Source organism: Capra hircus, chromosome 25 (assembly GCF_001704415.2).
Source record: "Capra hircus breed San Clemente chromosome 25, ASM170441v1, whole genome shotgun sequence".
Taxonomy (NCBI): domain Eukaryota; kingdom Metazoa; phylum Chordata; class Mammalia; order Artiodactyla; family Bovidae; genus Capra; species Capra hircus.
Genome location: NC_030832.1, coordinates 10322519 through 10335755, shown reverse-complemented (window position 1 = coordinate 10335755; position 13237 = coordinate 10322519). Strand labels below are relative to the sequence as shown.

General features: G+C 43.8%; 1 protein-coding gene across 2 annotated transcripts in view; it reads left to right on the top strand.

Annotated features, from left to right (window-relative positions):
* Positions 1 to 11628, top strand: part of ZC3H7A (zinc finger CCCH-type containing 7A) — a 37917-nt gene extending 26289 nt beyond the window's left edge. For both annotated transcript variants that reach the window (XM_018040696.1, XM_005697510.3), the window contains exons 15-23: positions 2 to 102; positions 752 to 933; positions 1341 to 1417; positions 2349 to 2482; positions 2884 to 2989; positions 5618 to 5726; positions 7550 to 7683; positions 9463 to 9626; positions 10726 to 11628. In XM_018040696.1, the coding sequence (XP_017896185.1) occupies positions 2 to 102; positions 752 to 933; positions 1341 to 1417; positions 2349 to 2482; positions 2884 to 2989; positions 5618 to 5726; positions 7550 to 7683; positions 9463 to 9626; positions 10726 to 10915 (1197 nt within the window). In that variant the 3' untranslated portion in view covers positions 10916 to 11628. The remainder of the gene's footprint in view (position 1; positions 103 to 751; positions 934 to 1340; positions 1418 to 2348; positions 2483 to 2883; positions 2990 to 5617; positions 5727 to 7549; positions 7684 to 9462; positions 9627 to 10725) is intronic.

Here is a 13237-nt window from a genome sequence, read left to right as displayed (position 1 = left end):
GAAATGTTTTGATCATAAGCCTAGAATGATAAGTAAAAGAAACAAAGATAATTCTACTTCTTGTTCTCATCCGGTTACAAAGCATGAATTTGAAGACAATAAGTATGTTGGTATTTTCTAATATTTTTAGTGACAAAATTAATCCTCTTTTTAGATCCAAATAAAACCAGAATAGTATCTTCCCAGGCGTTCCCTTCTCTTTTTATTGTTGTTTTGAATGATGGTGACTATTTTTATAAGACTAATAGGTTTTGCTGAGAACTTTAAAATGAATTATTAAGATTTAATACAGAAAAGCAATACGGGTTTATAGCTTCTCATGACATGGATTTAGGTATTTTAATGTAGCCTAAGATAATTATCCTCTCCTCTCCCCAGTTAATCCTACAGTTGCATACAGTGATTTGTTTTTTTCTGAAAGAGATTTAAAATGTATTTTCAGTCTAGAATTTTACATTTTATATGTGTATATGGGCTTCCTTGTTGCTCAGATGGTAAAAAAAATCCACCTGTAATGCAGGAGATGTGGGTTTGATCCCTGGATTGGGAAGGTCTGCTGGAGAAGGGAATGACAACCCACTGTAGTATTCTTGCCTGAGAATCCCATGGTTAGGAGCCTGGGGGGCTACAGTTCATGGGCTCGCAAAGAGTCAGACGTGACTGAGCGGTTAAGCACACACACACGAGTATATACATTTTTTTAAAAGCTGTGGTAGAACAGTAGTAAAATGTCGCTCCATTTTCCTCTTAGGTGCCTTGTCCACATTTTGCGAGAGACAACAGTAAAGTATTCCAAAATACGTTCTTTTCATGGCCAGTGTCAGCTTGATTTATGCCGCCATGAGGTTCGATATGGCTGTTTAAGGGAAGATGAATGCTTTTATGCACATAGTCTTGTAGAATTGAAAGTCTGGATATTGCAAAATGAAACAGGTAGGTTTGTGCAAGATTGAGACAAGTCCCCTCAAGAGCAGGCAGAGTTTACAGAATGGTATTGAAGACCTTTCCCCATTATCTGGTGTGGCAGCACTGTAGATTTTATCTTGAGTCTTAAACCTGAGTTGCTTCATCTTTAGAGTGGCCTATTTTGAATGTGGTCTCATATAAGTAATTCCTGATACAAGTTCATGTATGCAGTACGGATCCGTGAGGAAGAAAGATTCTTCGGAAGGCACCAAGAGCTGTATTTATAAAGATTCCATTTCAAAAGAGTAGTATGATATTCATCCTTGGTGACAGATTATGCCAAATGGGAGTAAAGAATTGAGTCTGACTGTGCCTAGACAGGTGGCCTGGTATTGCGTAAAGAACTTTAAACAAAAGTCTTTGGCATTTTTCAGGCATCTCACATGATGATATTGCCCAGGAATCTAAACGATATTGGCAAAATTTGGAAGCAAATGTACCTGGAGCTCAGGTATGTTTTTCCTTTATCCTTTCTGCATTTGGGATCTTTTCTGGAATGGCCTGATGGATGTTAGTAGTTGGCAGATGCAGTTTATACTACCATGTAATCCAGTAACCTGCTTGAGTTTTCTTGAGTTTATTGAGTTAAGTGGGAAAAAAAAATTGTGTAAATGTGAAAAAAAATTTTTCTGAATTTTAGTTGATTATCATTAAAATAAAAAACCAAAAAACTAGGTATCTCATAGTACCTGCCAGGAATACAGGTTAGGGAATTCCCTTGTGGTCCAGTGGTTAGGACCCTGTGATTCCACTGCAGGGGCCATGGGTTTGATCCCTGGTCAGGAAACTAAGATCCTGCATAGCCAAAGAAGAAAAGAATATAGGGTACAATTTTCTCTAATTATTTTATCTTTTGGCCACACCACATAGCATGTAAGATCTTAGTGCCCCAACCAGGGATTGAATCCACATCCCTTGCAGTAGAAAGCACAGAGTCCTGACTACTGGACTCTCAGGGAAGTTCTAGGATACAGTTTTCTTATTTAGTTTATTTGGCAAAACAGTTGGGGTCTTGGGCTGTGGGGATCCTTGGAGGAGGGGAGGTAGACTGTGTAGTTTTGCTTACCACTTAGCCAGACTGCTTTATCCAACCATCTTCCTTCCTTTCTCCCCACAAATCCTAAACATTAACACCAGGGCTGGCTTTGATAAATTGAGGTTTGGCATCTGTAATCTACTTTCATCATATTCTCTTATATTTGGGTAGAGAACTGGAGATTTAGTTATCAGATCGTATATATAGTGGTCAAATCATCAGACCAGACAAGAACAGAAGTTGTGTGCTATTAAAAAAATAATAGCACACAGTTGTGCATGGCGAATGAATGTGTTCTCAGAAAATGGTTTTCTGTTAATTAAAACTGATCTCTTAATTACTTAAGGTACTTGGCAATCAAATAATGCCTGGATCCCTTAATATGAAGATAAAATTTGTATGTGCTCAGTGTCTGAGAAATGGCCAAGTCATTGAACCAGACAAAAACAGAAAATATTGCAGTGCAAAAGCAAGGCATTCGTAAGTAGTGTGTGTGTGCAAATAGTGCCTGTTTCTTTTCATGGGCGTAAAACCGTACATATAAGAAAAAAGATTAAGGCTGTGAGGAGAGCAAAGGAAAGTAGACAATTTAGGAGTAATTGCAAACCAAAAGGAAAGAGATTTTTAGGATTTAGTAGCTAAGAATTCAACAAAATTCAATAGTATTTTTCCTGTATTTTACCATTTCCTTGTTTAGGATTCATAGGGAATGTCTGTTTATAAATATCAACAGGAAGTGAAATGACAGAATCATAAGGCATTTCTTTTAGAAGGGTTGAAAAAAAAATCTCTGGTCCCTTGGGTACAGACTTTGTACCTGCCCCTTTATATTATGCCTTTGCCAGTGTGTTTTTGTTTTTTCTGAACTCCATTTTTCTTAGGTGGACCAAAGATCGTCGTGCGATGAGAGTGATGTCTATTGAACGTAAGAAGTGGATGAACATCCGTCCTCTTCCCACAAAGAAACAAATGCCTTTACAGTTTGATGTACATACGTAATTTTTAAGCCACTTTTTTTTTATTAGGCATTTCAAATCATTAGAAAGTAGTAGTAATTCGGATGGAAACTGGTACCCTTTAAATAATGCTCGTCATGTTACTAAAATCTAAGTGGTCCTTTCGTTTTCCTTCCCCTTTTGTGTGTGTGGCTCTGGCGCAGTTTTTAGGTTGATTGGAATGAGTTACTTAGGAGACGTAGAAATGAACTAGAGAAAAGTAATGGTCTAGACTCAGCTTATTTTCCAGATGAATGACTGTGAGCAAATGGGAGAGAATTTCATTGATTCCTCAGCTTTGCTATCAAACCCAAGACTTTCTGTATTAACTCTGTTGATGAGTTTTTGGTGTTTTGTTTTTTTTTATTACGCCTATTTCTTTCACTGAAGCAATGGATGCTCGCTAAAGGATACCTAATGTTACAGGATTTTCTTGAAGTAACCCAAGGGTGGAGAAGGAAATGGCAACCCACTCCAGTATTCTTGCCTGGAGAATCCCAGGGACAGAGGAGCCTGTGGGCTGCCGTCTCTGGGGTCGCACAGAGTCAGACATGACTAAAGCGACTTAGCAGTAGCAGCAGCAACCCAAGGGAAAAATGCTTCCTGTTGGAGCAACAGGTTCCCCCAAAGCCCTTAGATTGGGAACATCAAACTGTCTTACAAGGTGGCATGTTTCGTCTTGGTCCCTCTGGTCCCCTACATGGTCGTCTGGGCAAAGCTTGGAACTGGCCTGACTTTCTTGTTCACGAGAGAGGGTCTGGCGGGGTTATACCTGAGCTCAGGTGAGGGGCGCTTTCTGCCCCAGTGGAGGAAACATGGGGAGAGTCTTTTGCCCAGAGCAGCAGTGCAGATGGACTGCAGAGTCTCCACTAACGCGGCTCCTTCTCCAAACTGCCAAGGAGTTGAGGAAGAGGCGGGTTCATTTCCCATCACCCAGGGCACCTTGCAGTCTGTGAAACTCAACACAGGTTACAAGGCCAGTCTTTGAGGGAGGTAATGTGTTTGTGTTTATCCACTGTGGTTTCAGCCTCATAGATAACGGGTGATTTATTAGTGGGCTATAATAAGAGAGGAGGAAGGCTTATTAGAACCAGTGATTATCTTGTGCTTCAGTAGATAGTGGAGATTATAGACATACTTCTCAAAATTTTGCCTAGACAAAGACGACCGGGAACAGTTCTAACTCATGAGGCCACTGCCTAGAACCACTGATTATTCTCTCATTGCAGATGCGGGTTCTACACCGCGTTTATAGGAACACATTTCCTCTGTTTCCCTACCCCACTAGATATTGCTAAGGGGTCCTTTTCCTAAAAGAAGAAATAACACTCTGCGTGCGTGTATGTGTGTAGGCAGTGTGGTGAGGCGGAGAGAGGATGGGCTTCAGGGTCTGCCCGAAGGGCCAGTAAGTTAGCCTCAGTTTGCTCATCTGTAAATGGGAATCATTGCATGGAAGATATGTGAGATGGTGGTGTGTAAAAACCCAGCACAGAGCGGCCTTCTCCTTTATCTTCTCTTCTCCCTGCTCCTTATCACTGAGCTTTGAAAGACAATAATCTGTGTCTACCCAGTAATACATAAGTACTTCCTGGGGCTTGAATGGGAAAAGAATATAAGAAAATCCATCACAAGAATGTTTTGGTGACTTGACTTCCTGCAAAAAAATTGTAAAGGGGTTGGGGGGGTCCCTGACTTTTGTTCAGGAGAGGAAAGGAGCAGTGTTTAGTGTTAACCGCTTCTTGATTTTTGGTGAAAGTCAATGCTAAGCATTTACTGTTATGTAAACTAATACATAGAGCCAGCTCTGTTGAAACACGGATAAACGAAGACAAGCTAACAATGAATTGTGCTAGGATTTATGCTTCATAAAGACAAGTACATTGATGATATTTACGAATGTGCTGTTGGTGACAGTGGTATTCCTAGTTCTTAATAGTCACAGGTCTTAGGGAAATCTGTTCTGCTGACTGCTGTCATTTTATTTTTCCTACCAGTATCACTGTTTTTACTCTGTAAAGTAAAAATGCAAATAACCACAAGAGGTATTACTAGAATGCTGTATAACTGGATGGCCTGGTTAGTGGAATAATTGTCTTCTGACACTGCAGAGCTAGTGAATGATGGCTGAGATTAGCTGCCAGTGTCGGTGAGAAGTAAACGTCGGAGGTTTTCTCTGACCTTGTTTATTGGAGGCGTCTGCAGTTTCTTTCCTGCTTCCCAAGTGCTGACAAGGAGGTATCCTGGGTGTCAGGCAGAGGAGAGCAGGATATGTCATATTGAGGGGGCCAGAGACTTGCACTACAGAGATAAAGTGCTCTATTGTGTTAAAAGCAGATACTCTGAATAAGTGAATCTGTTGACATTTTCTCATAAGAAAATGTTCCATATTCCAGTTCCATACTTAGGCTCTTTTGAAAAGTTTTGAGACAGAAAGCTTGATATCATCTCATGTCTTTGGGGCTTATAGTCAATTTGAATAGGAGCAAATTAATCTCATTTAAAAATTATATTACTCAGCATTAGCATGGATAATATTTATTTCACTTACATGTAAAAATTAGGCAGTTTTACTCATTGTACTCTGTCTTAAAGCATATTCATGTATTTTTTTTTAATACAGCTGTGCAATCATATTGCTTCTGGGAAAAAATGTCAGTACATTGGAAACTGTTCCTTTGCTCACAGTCCTGAGGAACGAGAAGTGTGGACCTACATGAAGGAGAATGGGAGTAAGTTGATGATTAAACATGGCCTTGACACCCACGGAATCCAGCTCGCCTGGAAGTCTCTTTCCTCCCTGTAAATTGCCAGCTTACAGGGAACACAGAAGGCAGTCTGTGCTCTAAGCCATTATCTCATTTTATCAGTGAAGCAGAGTCTGACCACCAATCATGTTTGCTTAGGTCAAATTTGGATACAAAAACATAGGTCAGCATCCTCTGATGACATAGGCATGTCCCTGAGTCACTGTCTGGGGAAGTTCAGTCCTTCCATGAGTGCTCGGGTTAGATCATCTGTTCCTGGTGTGAAGAGTCACTCCTGAATTTATCAGGTTGGAACTGGAGGTTTCTTCCGGGAACTCTTATGGGTAGAACAGGCCCAGATGCAAAGGCCTAAGAAGAGAATGATTGTCTTGGTCAAGCATCAGTTTACTGTGAGAGCCTTGGAAAGAAGCCTCAGGCAACCTTTCACTTCTGACCAGAAAAGGTTTTGCTACCAGGATCGTTGTTCTTCAGTCTTAAGTAAACTGATCAAAATTTACGGATGGCTTAAGATCTGCAATCTGGGGATTACAAGAATCAATTGGATTTAAGCACATCACCTATTGTATTTTAGCCATGTAAACATTCAGTGACTTGTGTGAGTGGGACTCCTTGCTTGGAGTGAGGACTTGAGGATATCCTGAAGGTATCCTTGCAAATCAGGGCTCTTGCAGCAATTCCTGCTACCACTGGCCTGAAGGAAGAAGGATTTCCTATTGTATCTCTAATCTTAGCTGGAGGTATATTGTTAGAAACACTTGAGCGGACAGTAGAGCCGGGTTTTGACCAGATCCTCATTTCCAGCTTTATTATTATTATTTTTTAACTCAGTGCCTCTCAACTGGGGATGAATTTTGCCACCCACACCCCTCTCCCCTTGGGGACAGTTGGTAGCGTCTGGACCTTTTTTTATTGTTATGACTTGTGGGGCAGTGCTACTGGCAGCTGGTGGGCAGAGGCCAGGGAGATCGTTAAACATCGTACAGTGCACAAGGCTTATCCAGCAGCAAAGAATTATCTGGCTCAGCACACAGGTGGTGCTGAGGCTGAGAAACCTTAGTTTTATCAGTGGATGCTAATGCCAGATACACTTGTTCCTACTGTGAGAAGCAGCTTGCAGCCACAGCCCCGGACCTGGCCATCACTGTGCTGTTGTAAATTGCACCCCTGCGTGTCGGTCCTCTGGGACAGTAGCTGGACTGACGGGGCCCCATCAGGGCCAGAATCTTGGTTCCTGTAGTAGGTTCCTCACCTTTCTCAGTAAACAGTGAGGAGCTGTGTAAGTTGCCTGTGTGTTTACGGCACTGATAACGAGTGTTTGACGTGGGCCGTTGTGAAGCTGTGGCTTTCCTTTTCAGCAATGCCCTTGAAGTGGCTTCTGAATTTTATTTTTTGGCTGCACCATGCGGCATGTGGGATCTTAGTTCCCTGACCAGGGATCAAGCTTGTGTCCCCTGCAGTGGAAGCTCAGAATCTTAACCACTGGACCACCAGGGAAGTCTTGGGTCTCTGAATTTTAAACACCCACAAGGTGTCTTGCAAATGCAGGGAGGAGTTCATCAGTCTTGAAAACTAATGTTTGTCTGTGCCCTAATGGACCTAAATTTGGTTCTTACCCTGAGCGTCTGGAACTGGCCCGTCTCTCGTGTCTAATACATAATCATCTCTGTTTGCCTCTTGATTTTCTTTTGAAAATTATGCTGACTGATGCAAAAAGAGTGCACGCTCTTGTGTGTATTTAAATGGTGTCTTTAAATATTTGCCGTTGAAAGGAGTTCATTTTTCTTTAGTACAAGATATGGAGCAGTTTTATGAACTCTGGCTAAAGAGCCAAAAAAATGAAAAAAGCGATGATGCAGCCAGTCAGTCCAGCAAAGAGAATGGAAAGCAAATCCACATGCCGACGGATTACGCGGAAGTTACTGTAAGTACCGCAGGTTGGTGCCCTTGCCTGTGCTTCCAGGCTTTTTCTTTCCCACCTTCTCCCAAATCTGGCTCCCTCGCTCCCAGCTGGCCTGCCCGCCTCCCAGTGTCTTCATCTTCTCTTTGTGCTGGCTCCCCGCTGTAAGTCTAAGCCTCTCCGTCCTAAAAACTCCTTTCCTGCCTCCTTTTTCTGACTCTGGAAGCAGGAGCTGGTGAGTCACTGGCCTGAGATCCTGGGTAGCTTACGGAATGCCTCTGTGAGGGAGACGCAAAGCATGATGAGCTTGCGGGTGTATCCCAGTGCTGGGCCATGCAGGTGCTCAGGAATGGAGGGTTCCCCACCCTCAGGCCCTCCTTGTTTCTGGATGGGATGCTGTGCAGCACGTGGGATCTTGGTTTCCCAGCCAAGGATTGAACCCATGCCCCTTGCACTGGAGTCTTAACCACTAGACTAGTGCCCACCCTGCCCCACGTCCTCATGTTCCCTTACCATCCTGCTGCAGTCTGGCCTGTCTCTGGGTTCCACCCCAGACATAAGTCACCTGCAGTGTTTCACTGCGCTAGCCTTAACATTTTTCAGAAAAGTAAAGGGGTTAATATAGAGAGTATCTTGAGCTGACCATCCCAAGTCAACTGATGTTAACAGTTTGCCGTGTTTGCTTCCGTTAGGTAAATAAAATATCACAGATGAGGTTGGAACCCCAGTTGTCACCCTTCCCAGAGGGACCAGATCCAGTGTGTCTTTTTCCAGGCCGTGTCTCCATATCTTGGACTGTCTAATCCTAATCTGTAGTTCTGCCCAGCGTGGTTTTTTAAACTGACACAGATGTACACGTTAACTCTGCTCCTTGTTTCCAGTTTTGGTTTTTTGGCCTCTTTCTGAATTGAATCAGTCAGACCCGGGTCAGGGACGTGTCTCTGCTCACGATAAGCCCTGTGGACTCTGCCCTCTCTGCCCAGGCTCAGCGCCGATTGCCTCGCCACCTTAAGTACTGCTGGGGTTTCCAGAGCAGGGTCACCCCAACTTTCTGGGTCGTGAGAGTCACCTGTCTCTGTGAGCCTCTTCTCTCTGCCCCCTTGCCCCCGCCCTGCGGCACCGCCTAGCACGTGAGATCCTGGTTCCCCCGCCAGGGATCAGACCCGCATCCCCTGCACTGGAAGCACAGAGTCACAGCCACTGCACTGCCAGGGAGGTCCCTCTGTAAACCTGTTCTTACCCAGCGTCACACAGGATTGACCCAGGGCACTTGGGAAGTACTGTTCAAACACCACACGCTTGCATCTGTGGCAGCACAGGGTTCCTAATACAGTTCGTGGGTCTGTGCCCCCGGGGCGGCGTCTTCCCAGCATGGGTACTTCCCTGGCCCCTGGCACACGTCCTGGCCCACAGTAGGGGCTCAGTTCACGTGCAGGAGTGGAGTTGCTGCTCCTTGTTCTTGCCCAGCAGGCGACCCCTGGGCTTTCGCATCCTCTCTGGTTTTCCTCATGGTGTTTATCCTCCCCGGGACCCTGGTTTGAACCTGGCCCCCCATCCTCCCGACAGACTCCCTTGTTGGCACACCAGCTTCTTGCCAGAGAGTGCCTGGACCCCTGGCCCAGCTCATTGTCCCGGCTCTCTACTTCCTGTGTGCTGGGGGGACCCTCGGCCCATCTCTCCCAGCTACCCCCGCTGGACGGGCTCCCCAAGAATAGAATGTGGGCCTTAGGTGGACTTTTTAGTCAATCTGGGCCCCCCTGGACAGCAGCTGCTGACACAACACATGTCTTCCGTGCGCTGCAGGTGGACTTTCACTGCTGGATGTGTGGGAAGAACTGCAACAGTGAGAAGCAGTGGCAGGGCCACATCTCCTCCGAGAAGCACAAGGAGAAGGTCTTCCACACTGAGGACGACCAGTACTGCTGGCAGCACCGCTTTCCAACGGGGTATTTTAGTATTTGTGATAGGTACGTGGGTCTCTGCAGCTTCCCACATGAACTCTGCTGGTCTGGCTTGAATTCCACAGTCATTGTATCAGTAGACATGGTGCAGGCTAAATCACTTCGGTTGACAGACTCTGTGTGACCCCGTGGACTGTAGCCCTCCAGGCTCCTGTGTCCATGGGATTCTCTAGGCAAGAGTACTGGAGTGGGTTGCCATTTCCTTCTCCAGGGGATCTTCCTGACCCAGGGATCGAACCCACATCACTCACCTCTCCCGCACTGGCAGGCAGGTTCTCTGCCACTGAGAGCTACCTGGGATTGCAGTGGACAGGGTACCTGGGTGGCAAAGTCTTCTAATCCTGGATGCTGGCATCTGAGCTCAGAGTTTTAGTTGCTCCTTGAACATTTCCTTCACTCACCTGCGTTACCTGAAAAGACTCACTAGTTTGCCCGCACTGGAGTGAAACATCTTAAGATAACCAAACAGGGAAGTAAGTTCATTCAGGCTCGCCCAGATGATCTCTGAGCTGGCAGTGAGGATTCTCTGACTCTTCACAACCATCTTTTCGTAGTAGATGTTCATCACTTTTGAAACTGCCTTTGAATTATATTCCAAGTGTCAATCTGGAACTTTCTCAGGTCAGATGGAAATAGTATTAATAGTATCACTCTTTTAAGTATAGTTAGAAAATTTTTCAGTGAAAAGCTAGGCAATTTTGAATTGCTCCTTATTTTGTTGTTGGCCATTTCTGTTTGATTTCCCAATTTAGATCCATGTGATACGTAGAATTATTGAAGATTATTTTCTACTTCTGGTCCCCTCTGATTGTCTTTCTACTGCATCAGGAAGGAGTAGAGTGTTTCTTTTCCCAGGAATCAATGTTTTTCATTAAGTAGTACATTTAAATAGTTTAAAGTACTCATTTCTCTATTCTAGATGCCAAGACAATAAAATACTCATTTTTATTATACTCCAATATAAAAGTATTAAAAATACTCATTTTTCTAGGATTATGAGTTTGAGCTAAAAGTTTAACACAAACCATAAAGGTAGTGAAGAGCACATTTTAAAGATTGTTATAAACAACGGGTGGACACTTACCAAGCTGACTTGTCCTAACAGGTATATGAATGGTACCTGCACGGAAGGAAGCAGCTGTAAATTTGCACACGGCAATGCTGAACTTCATGAATGGGAAGAGAGAAGAGACGCCCTAAAGATGAAGCTCAACAAAGCACGGAAAGATCACTTAATTGCCCCCAATGATAATGACTTTGGAAAATATAGTTTTTTGTTTAAAGATTTAAACTAATATGCTGGCTTTTATGTATGTTATGTAATCAGGGCATTGACCAGAAAAATTGAAAGTGTTCTAAGGCACGTAGCAGAGGAGCTGCAGGTTTTCTGCTTGTATTGGCGTCTCTCGTCCCTCCTGAGCAGCAACCCACAGTAGGTAGGAAAACGGGCTGTTGGACAGGTCTGGCCAGGCTCTTAGGGCGTCACATGGCGAAGTGACCGCTACTGGTTGCCATCTGTTGAACGGACATTTGGATGAATTGTGTTCGGGAAGAGGTGATGTCTAGGACGACTCCTTGAGTTGGTCCTTCAGATAAGAACCACGATGGTGAGAGAGAAACACTGTACTAGGATCAGAACACATGATGGATGAAATTCTTCACGCGTTTTTAAGAGGAACGAATTTGTCTAATGAAGTTCGCTACTTATCTGTACGTAGGTTGCTAAAAAGGATTTTCTTAACTCAGATTTTAAGCCAAATAACCATTTAACACTAGTATATGTTAAATGGGGTATTTTTCTGTATTTGTATGTTTCACTATAATAAGGGAACTGAGGATAATGTGCATTGAGACTATTTTGAAAAATAATCAGTTGACTCAAATTTTATTTCTTGGTCTTTTGCTGTTTAAATGATGATTTTGAAAGATTAAACTTGTACTGTTGGTATTGTGTAGTGTATGGACCAATATTGCCTGTAATAAAGATTTTATATATAGATGTCTTTCATTTTGTGGTATGGTCCTTGCCTCACAAAGAATTGTTAAAACTGGGTCCTAAAATCACAAGGTTAGATCTTTTTTTCTGGCCACTCCGTGCAGCTTGTGGGATCCCAGTTCCCCAACCAGCGATCGAACCTGGGCCCTTGGCAGTGGAAACATGAAATCCTAACCATTGGATCACCAGGGAATTCCCTAGATTTTTAAAAAGCACTTTTCTTTAAGCAATTAATGACAAAGGAAAGTAGAGGGACATGGCAGCAACTGCCATTCTGTCCCACTCTCCTGCGATTCGGGTTGCTAAAAGGCTTCTCTTATTGACTGACATGCTAACCCCTCTAGGAGCTCTTCTGTGTTTCATTCAGATGAGCACTCAGCAAGGGGACACATGGTCAGCTAGGACGTGGGCTGTGGGACTCCGCAGAGATAGCTGTCTAGCGAGATGCGCTCGATAGGGTCGTTGTGGTTGTTGAAAGACCGCTGAAGACATGGTCCGCACAGAGACAAAGGCACTGTTGTTCTGCTAAGTCTCCCTAGTCTGACGGCCTTCATGATGTTTTTCTTCTCCATCCTTCCAGACTTCTTTTGTGCTCTTTCCAGGGAGAATAGATGTTAGAAAAAGATATCTCTGCTGTTCTGTTTCAACCTGCAGTTTAAAAAGCTGGTTGTTTTAACCTTGGAAACCTAGGCTTGAAACCTAGTTTGGAATCCTCTGACTGGTCAAGAGGAGAATTTTTTTGATTTTCACACCCCACGTCAAAATTTTCTGTGCCTTGACTCTCTCGCAGTTCTCTGTGCTCTGAACCATCTTTGCAGTAAATCCCACTTCTGCCTAAGTCATCCAGTTTGTTGTTCTGGTTTCCACCTAAGAACCCTGCAGGCCACAGCCTTGGTCTCAGCAGCAGGATTTAGTCGTTCAGTCACTAAGTTGTATCTGACTCTGCGACCCCACGGACTGCAGCGCACCAGGCTCCCCTGTCCTTCACTGTCTGAAGGAGTTTGCCCAGAATCATGTCTACTGAGTTGGTGATGCTCTCTAACCATCTCACCCTCTGCTGGCCCCTTCCCTTTTGACTTTCTTTTACAGCATCAAGGTTTTTGCCAGTGAGTCAGCTTTTTGCATCAGGAGGCCAAAATACTGAAGCTTCAGCGTCGGTCCTTCCAGCATCAGTGAATATTCAGCATCAGGAAATCAGTCTGATTACTCCGTGATGAAGTCACATCCCCAACCCAGAAATGAAGAGAAGACAGTAGTATTGGGGTGAGGAGAGGGAAGGAAAATAAGGTATAAAAGAGCAAAACTGCAATATTAACCACAATGGAAACTAATAAATCGATGTGTCTCCTTGGACAGGTTGATCTGCCTATCTCTTCCAGAGTGGATTTTTTGTTTGTTTCAATGTTTAACAAATGGAGATACAATTAAAAAAACCCCCAAATGTTACCATTTTAAAGTAGAAATCCATGGTTTTAGTAGAATCCAAATGTGCTACAATCGCCACAATGAAAAAGTGTTTTACTCCCTGAAAATAAAACCCACACCCTAGTGTACCCCGCTCCCCCTGCTTTTCAAGCTGTAGGTGACCACTAATCTGCTTTCCTTATTTTAAAAAAACATT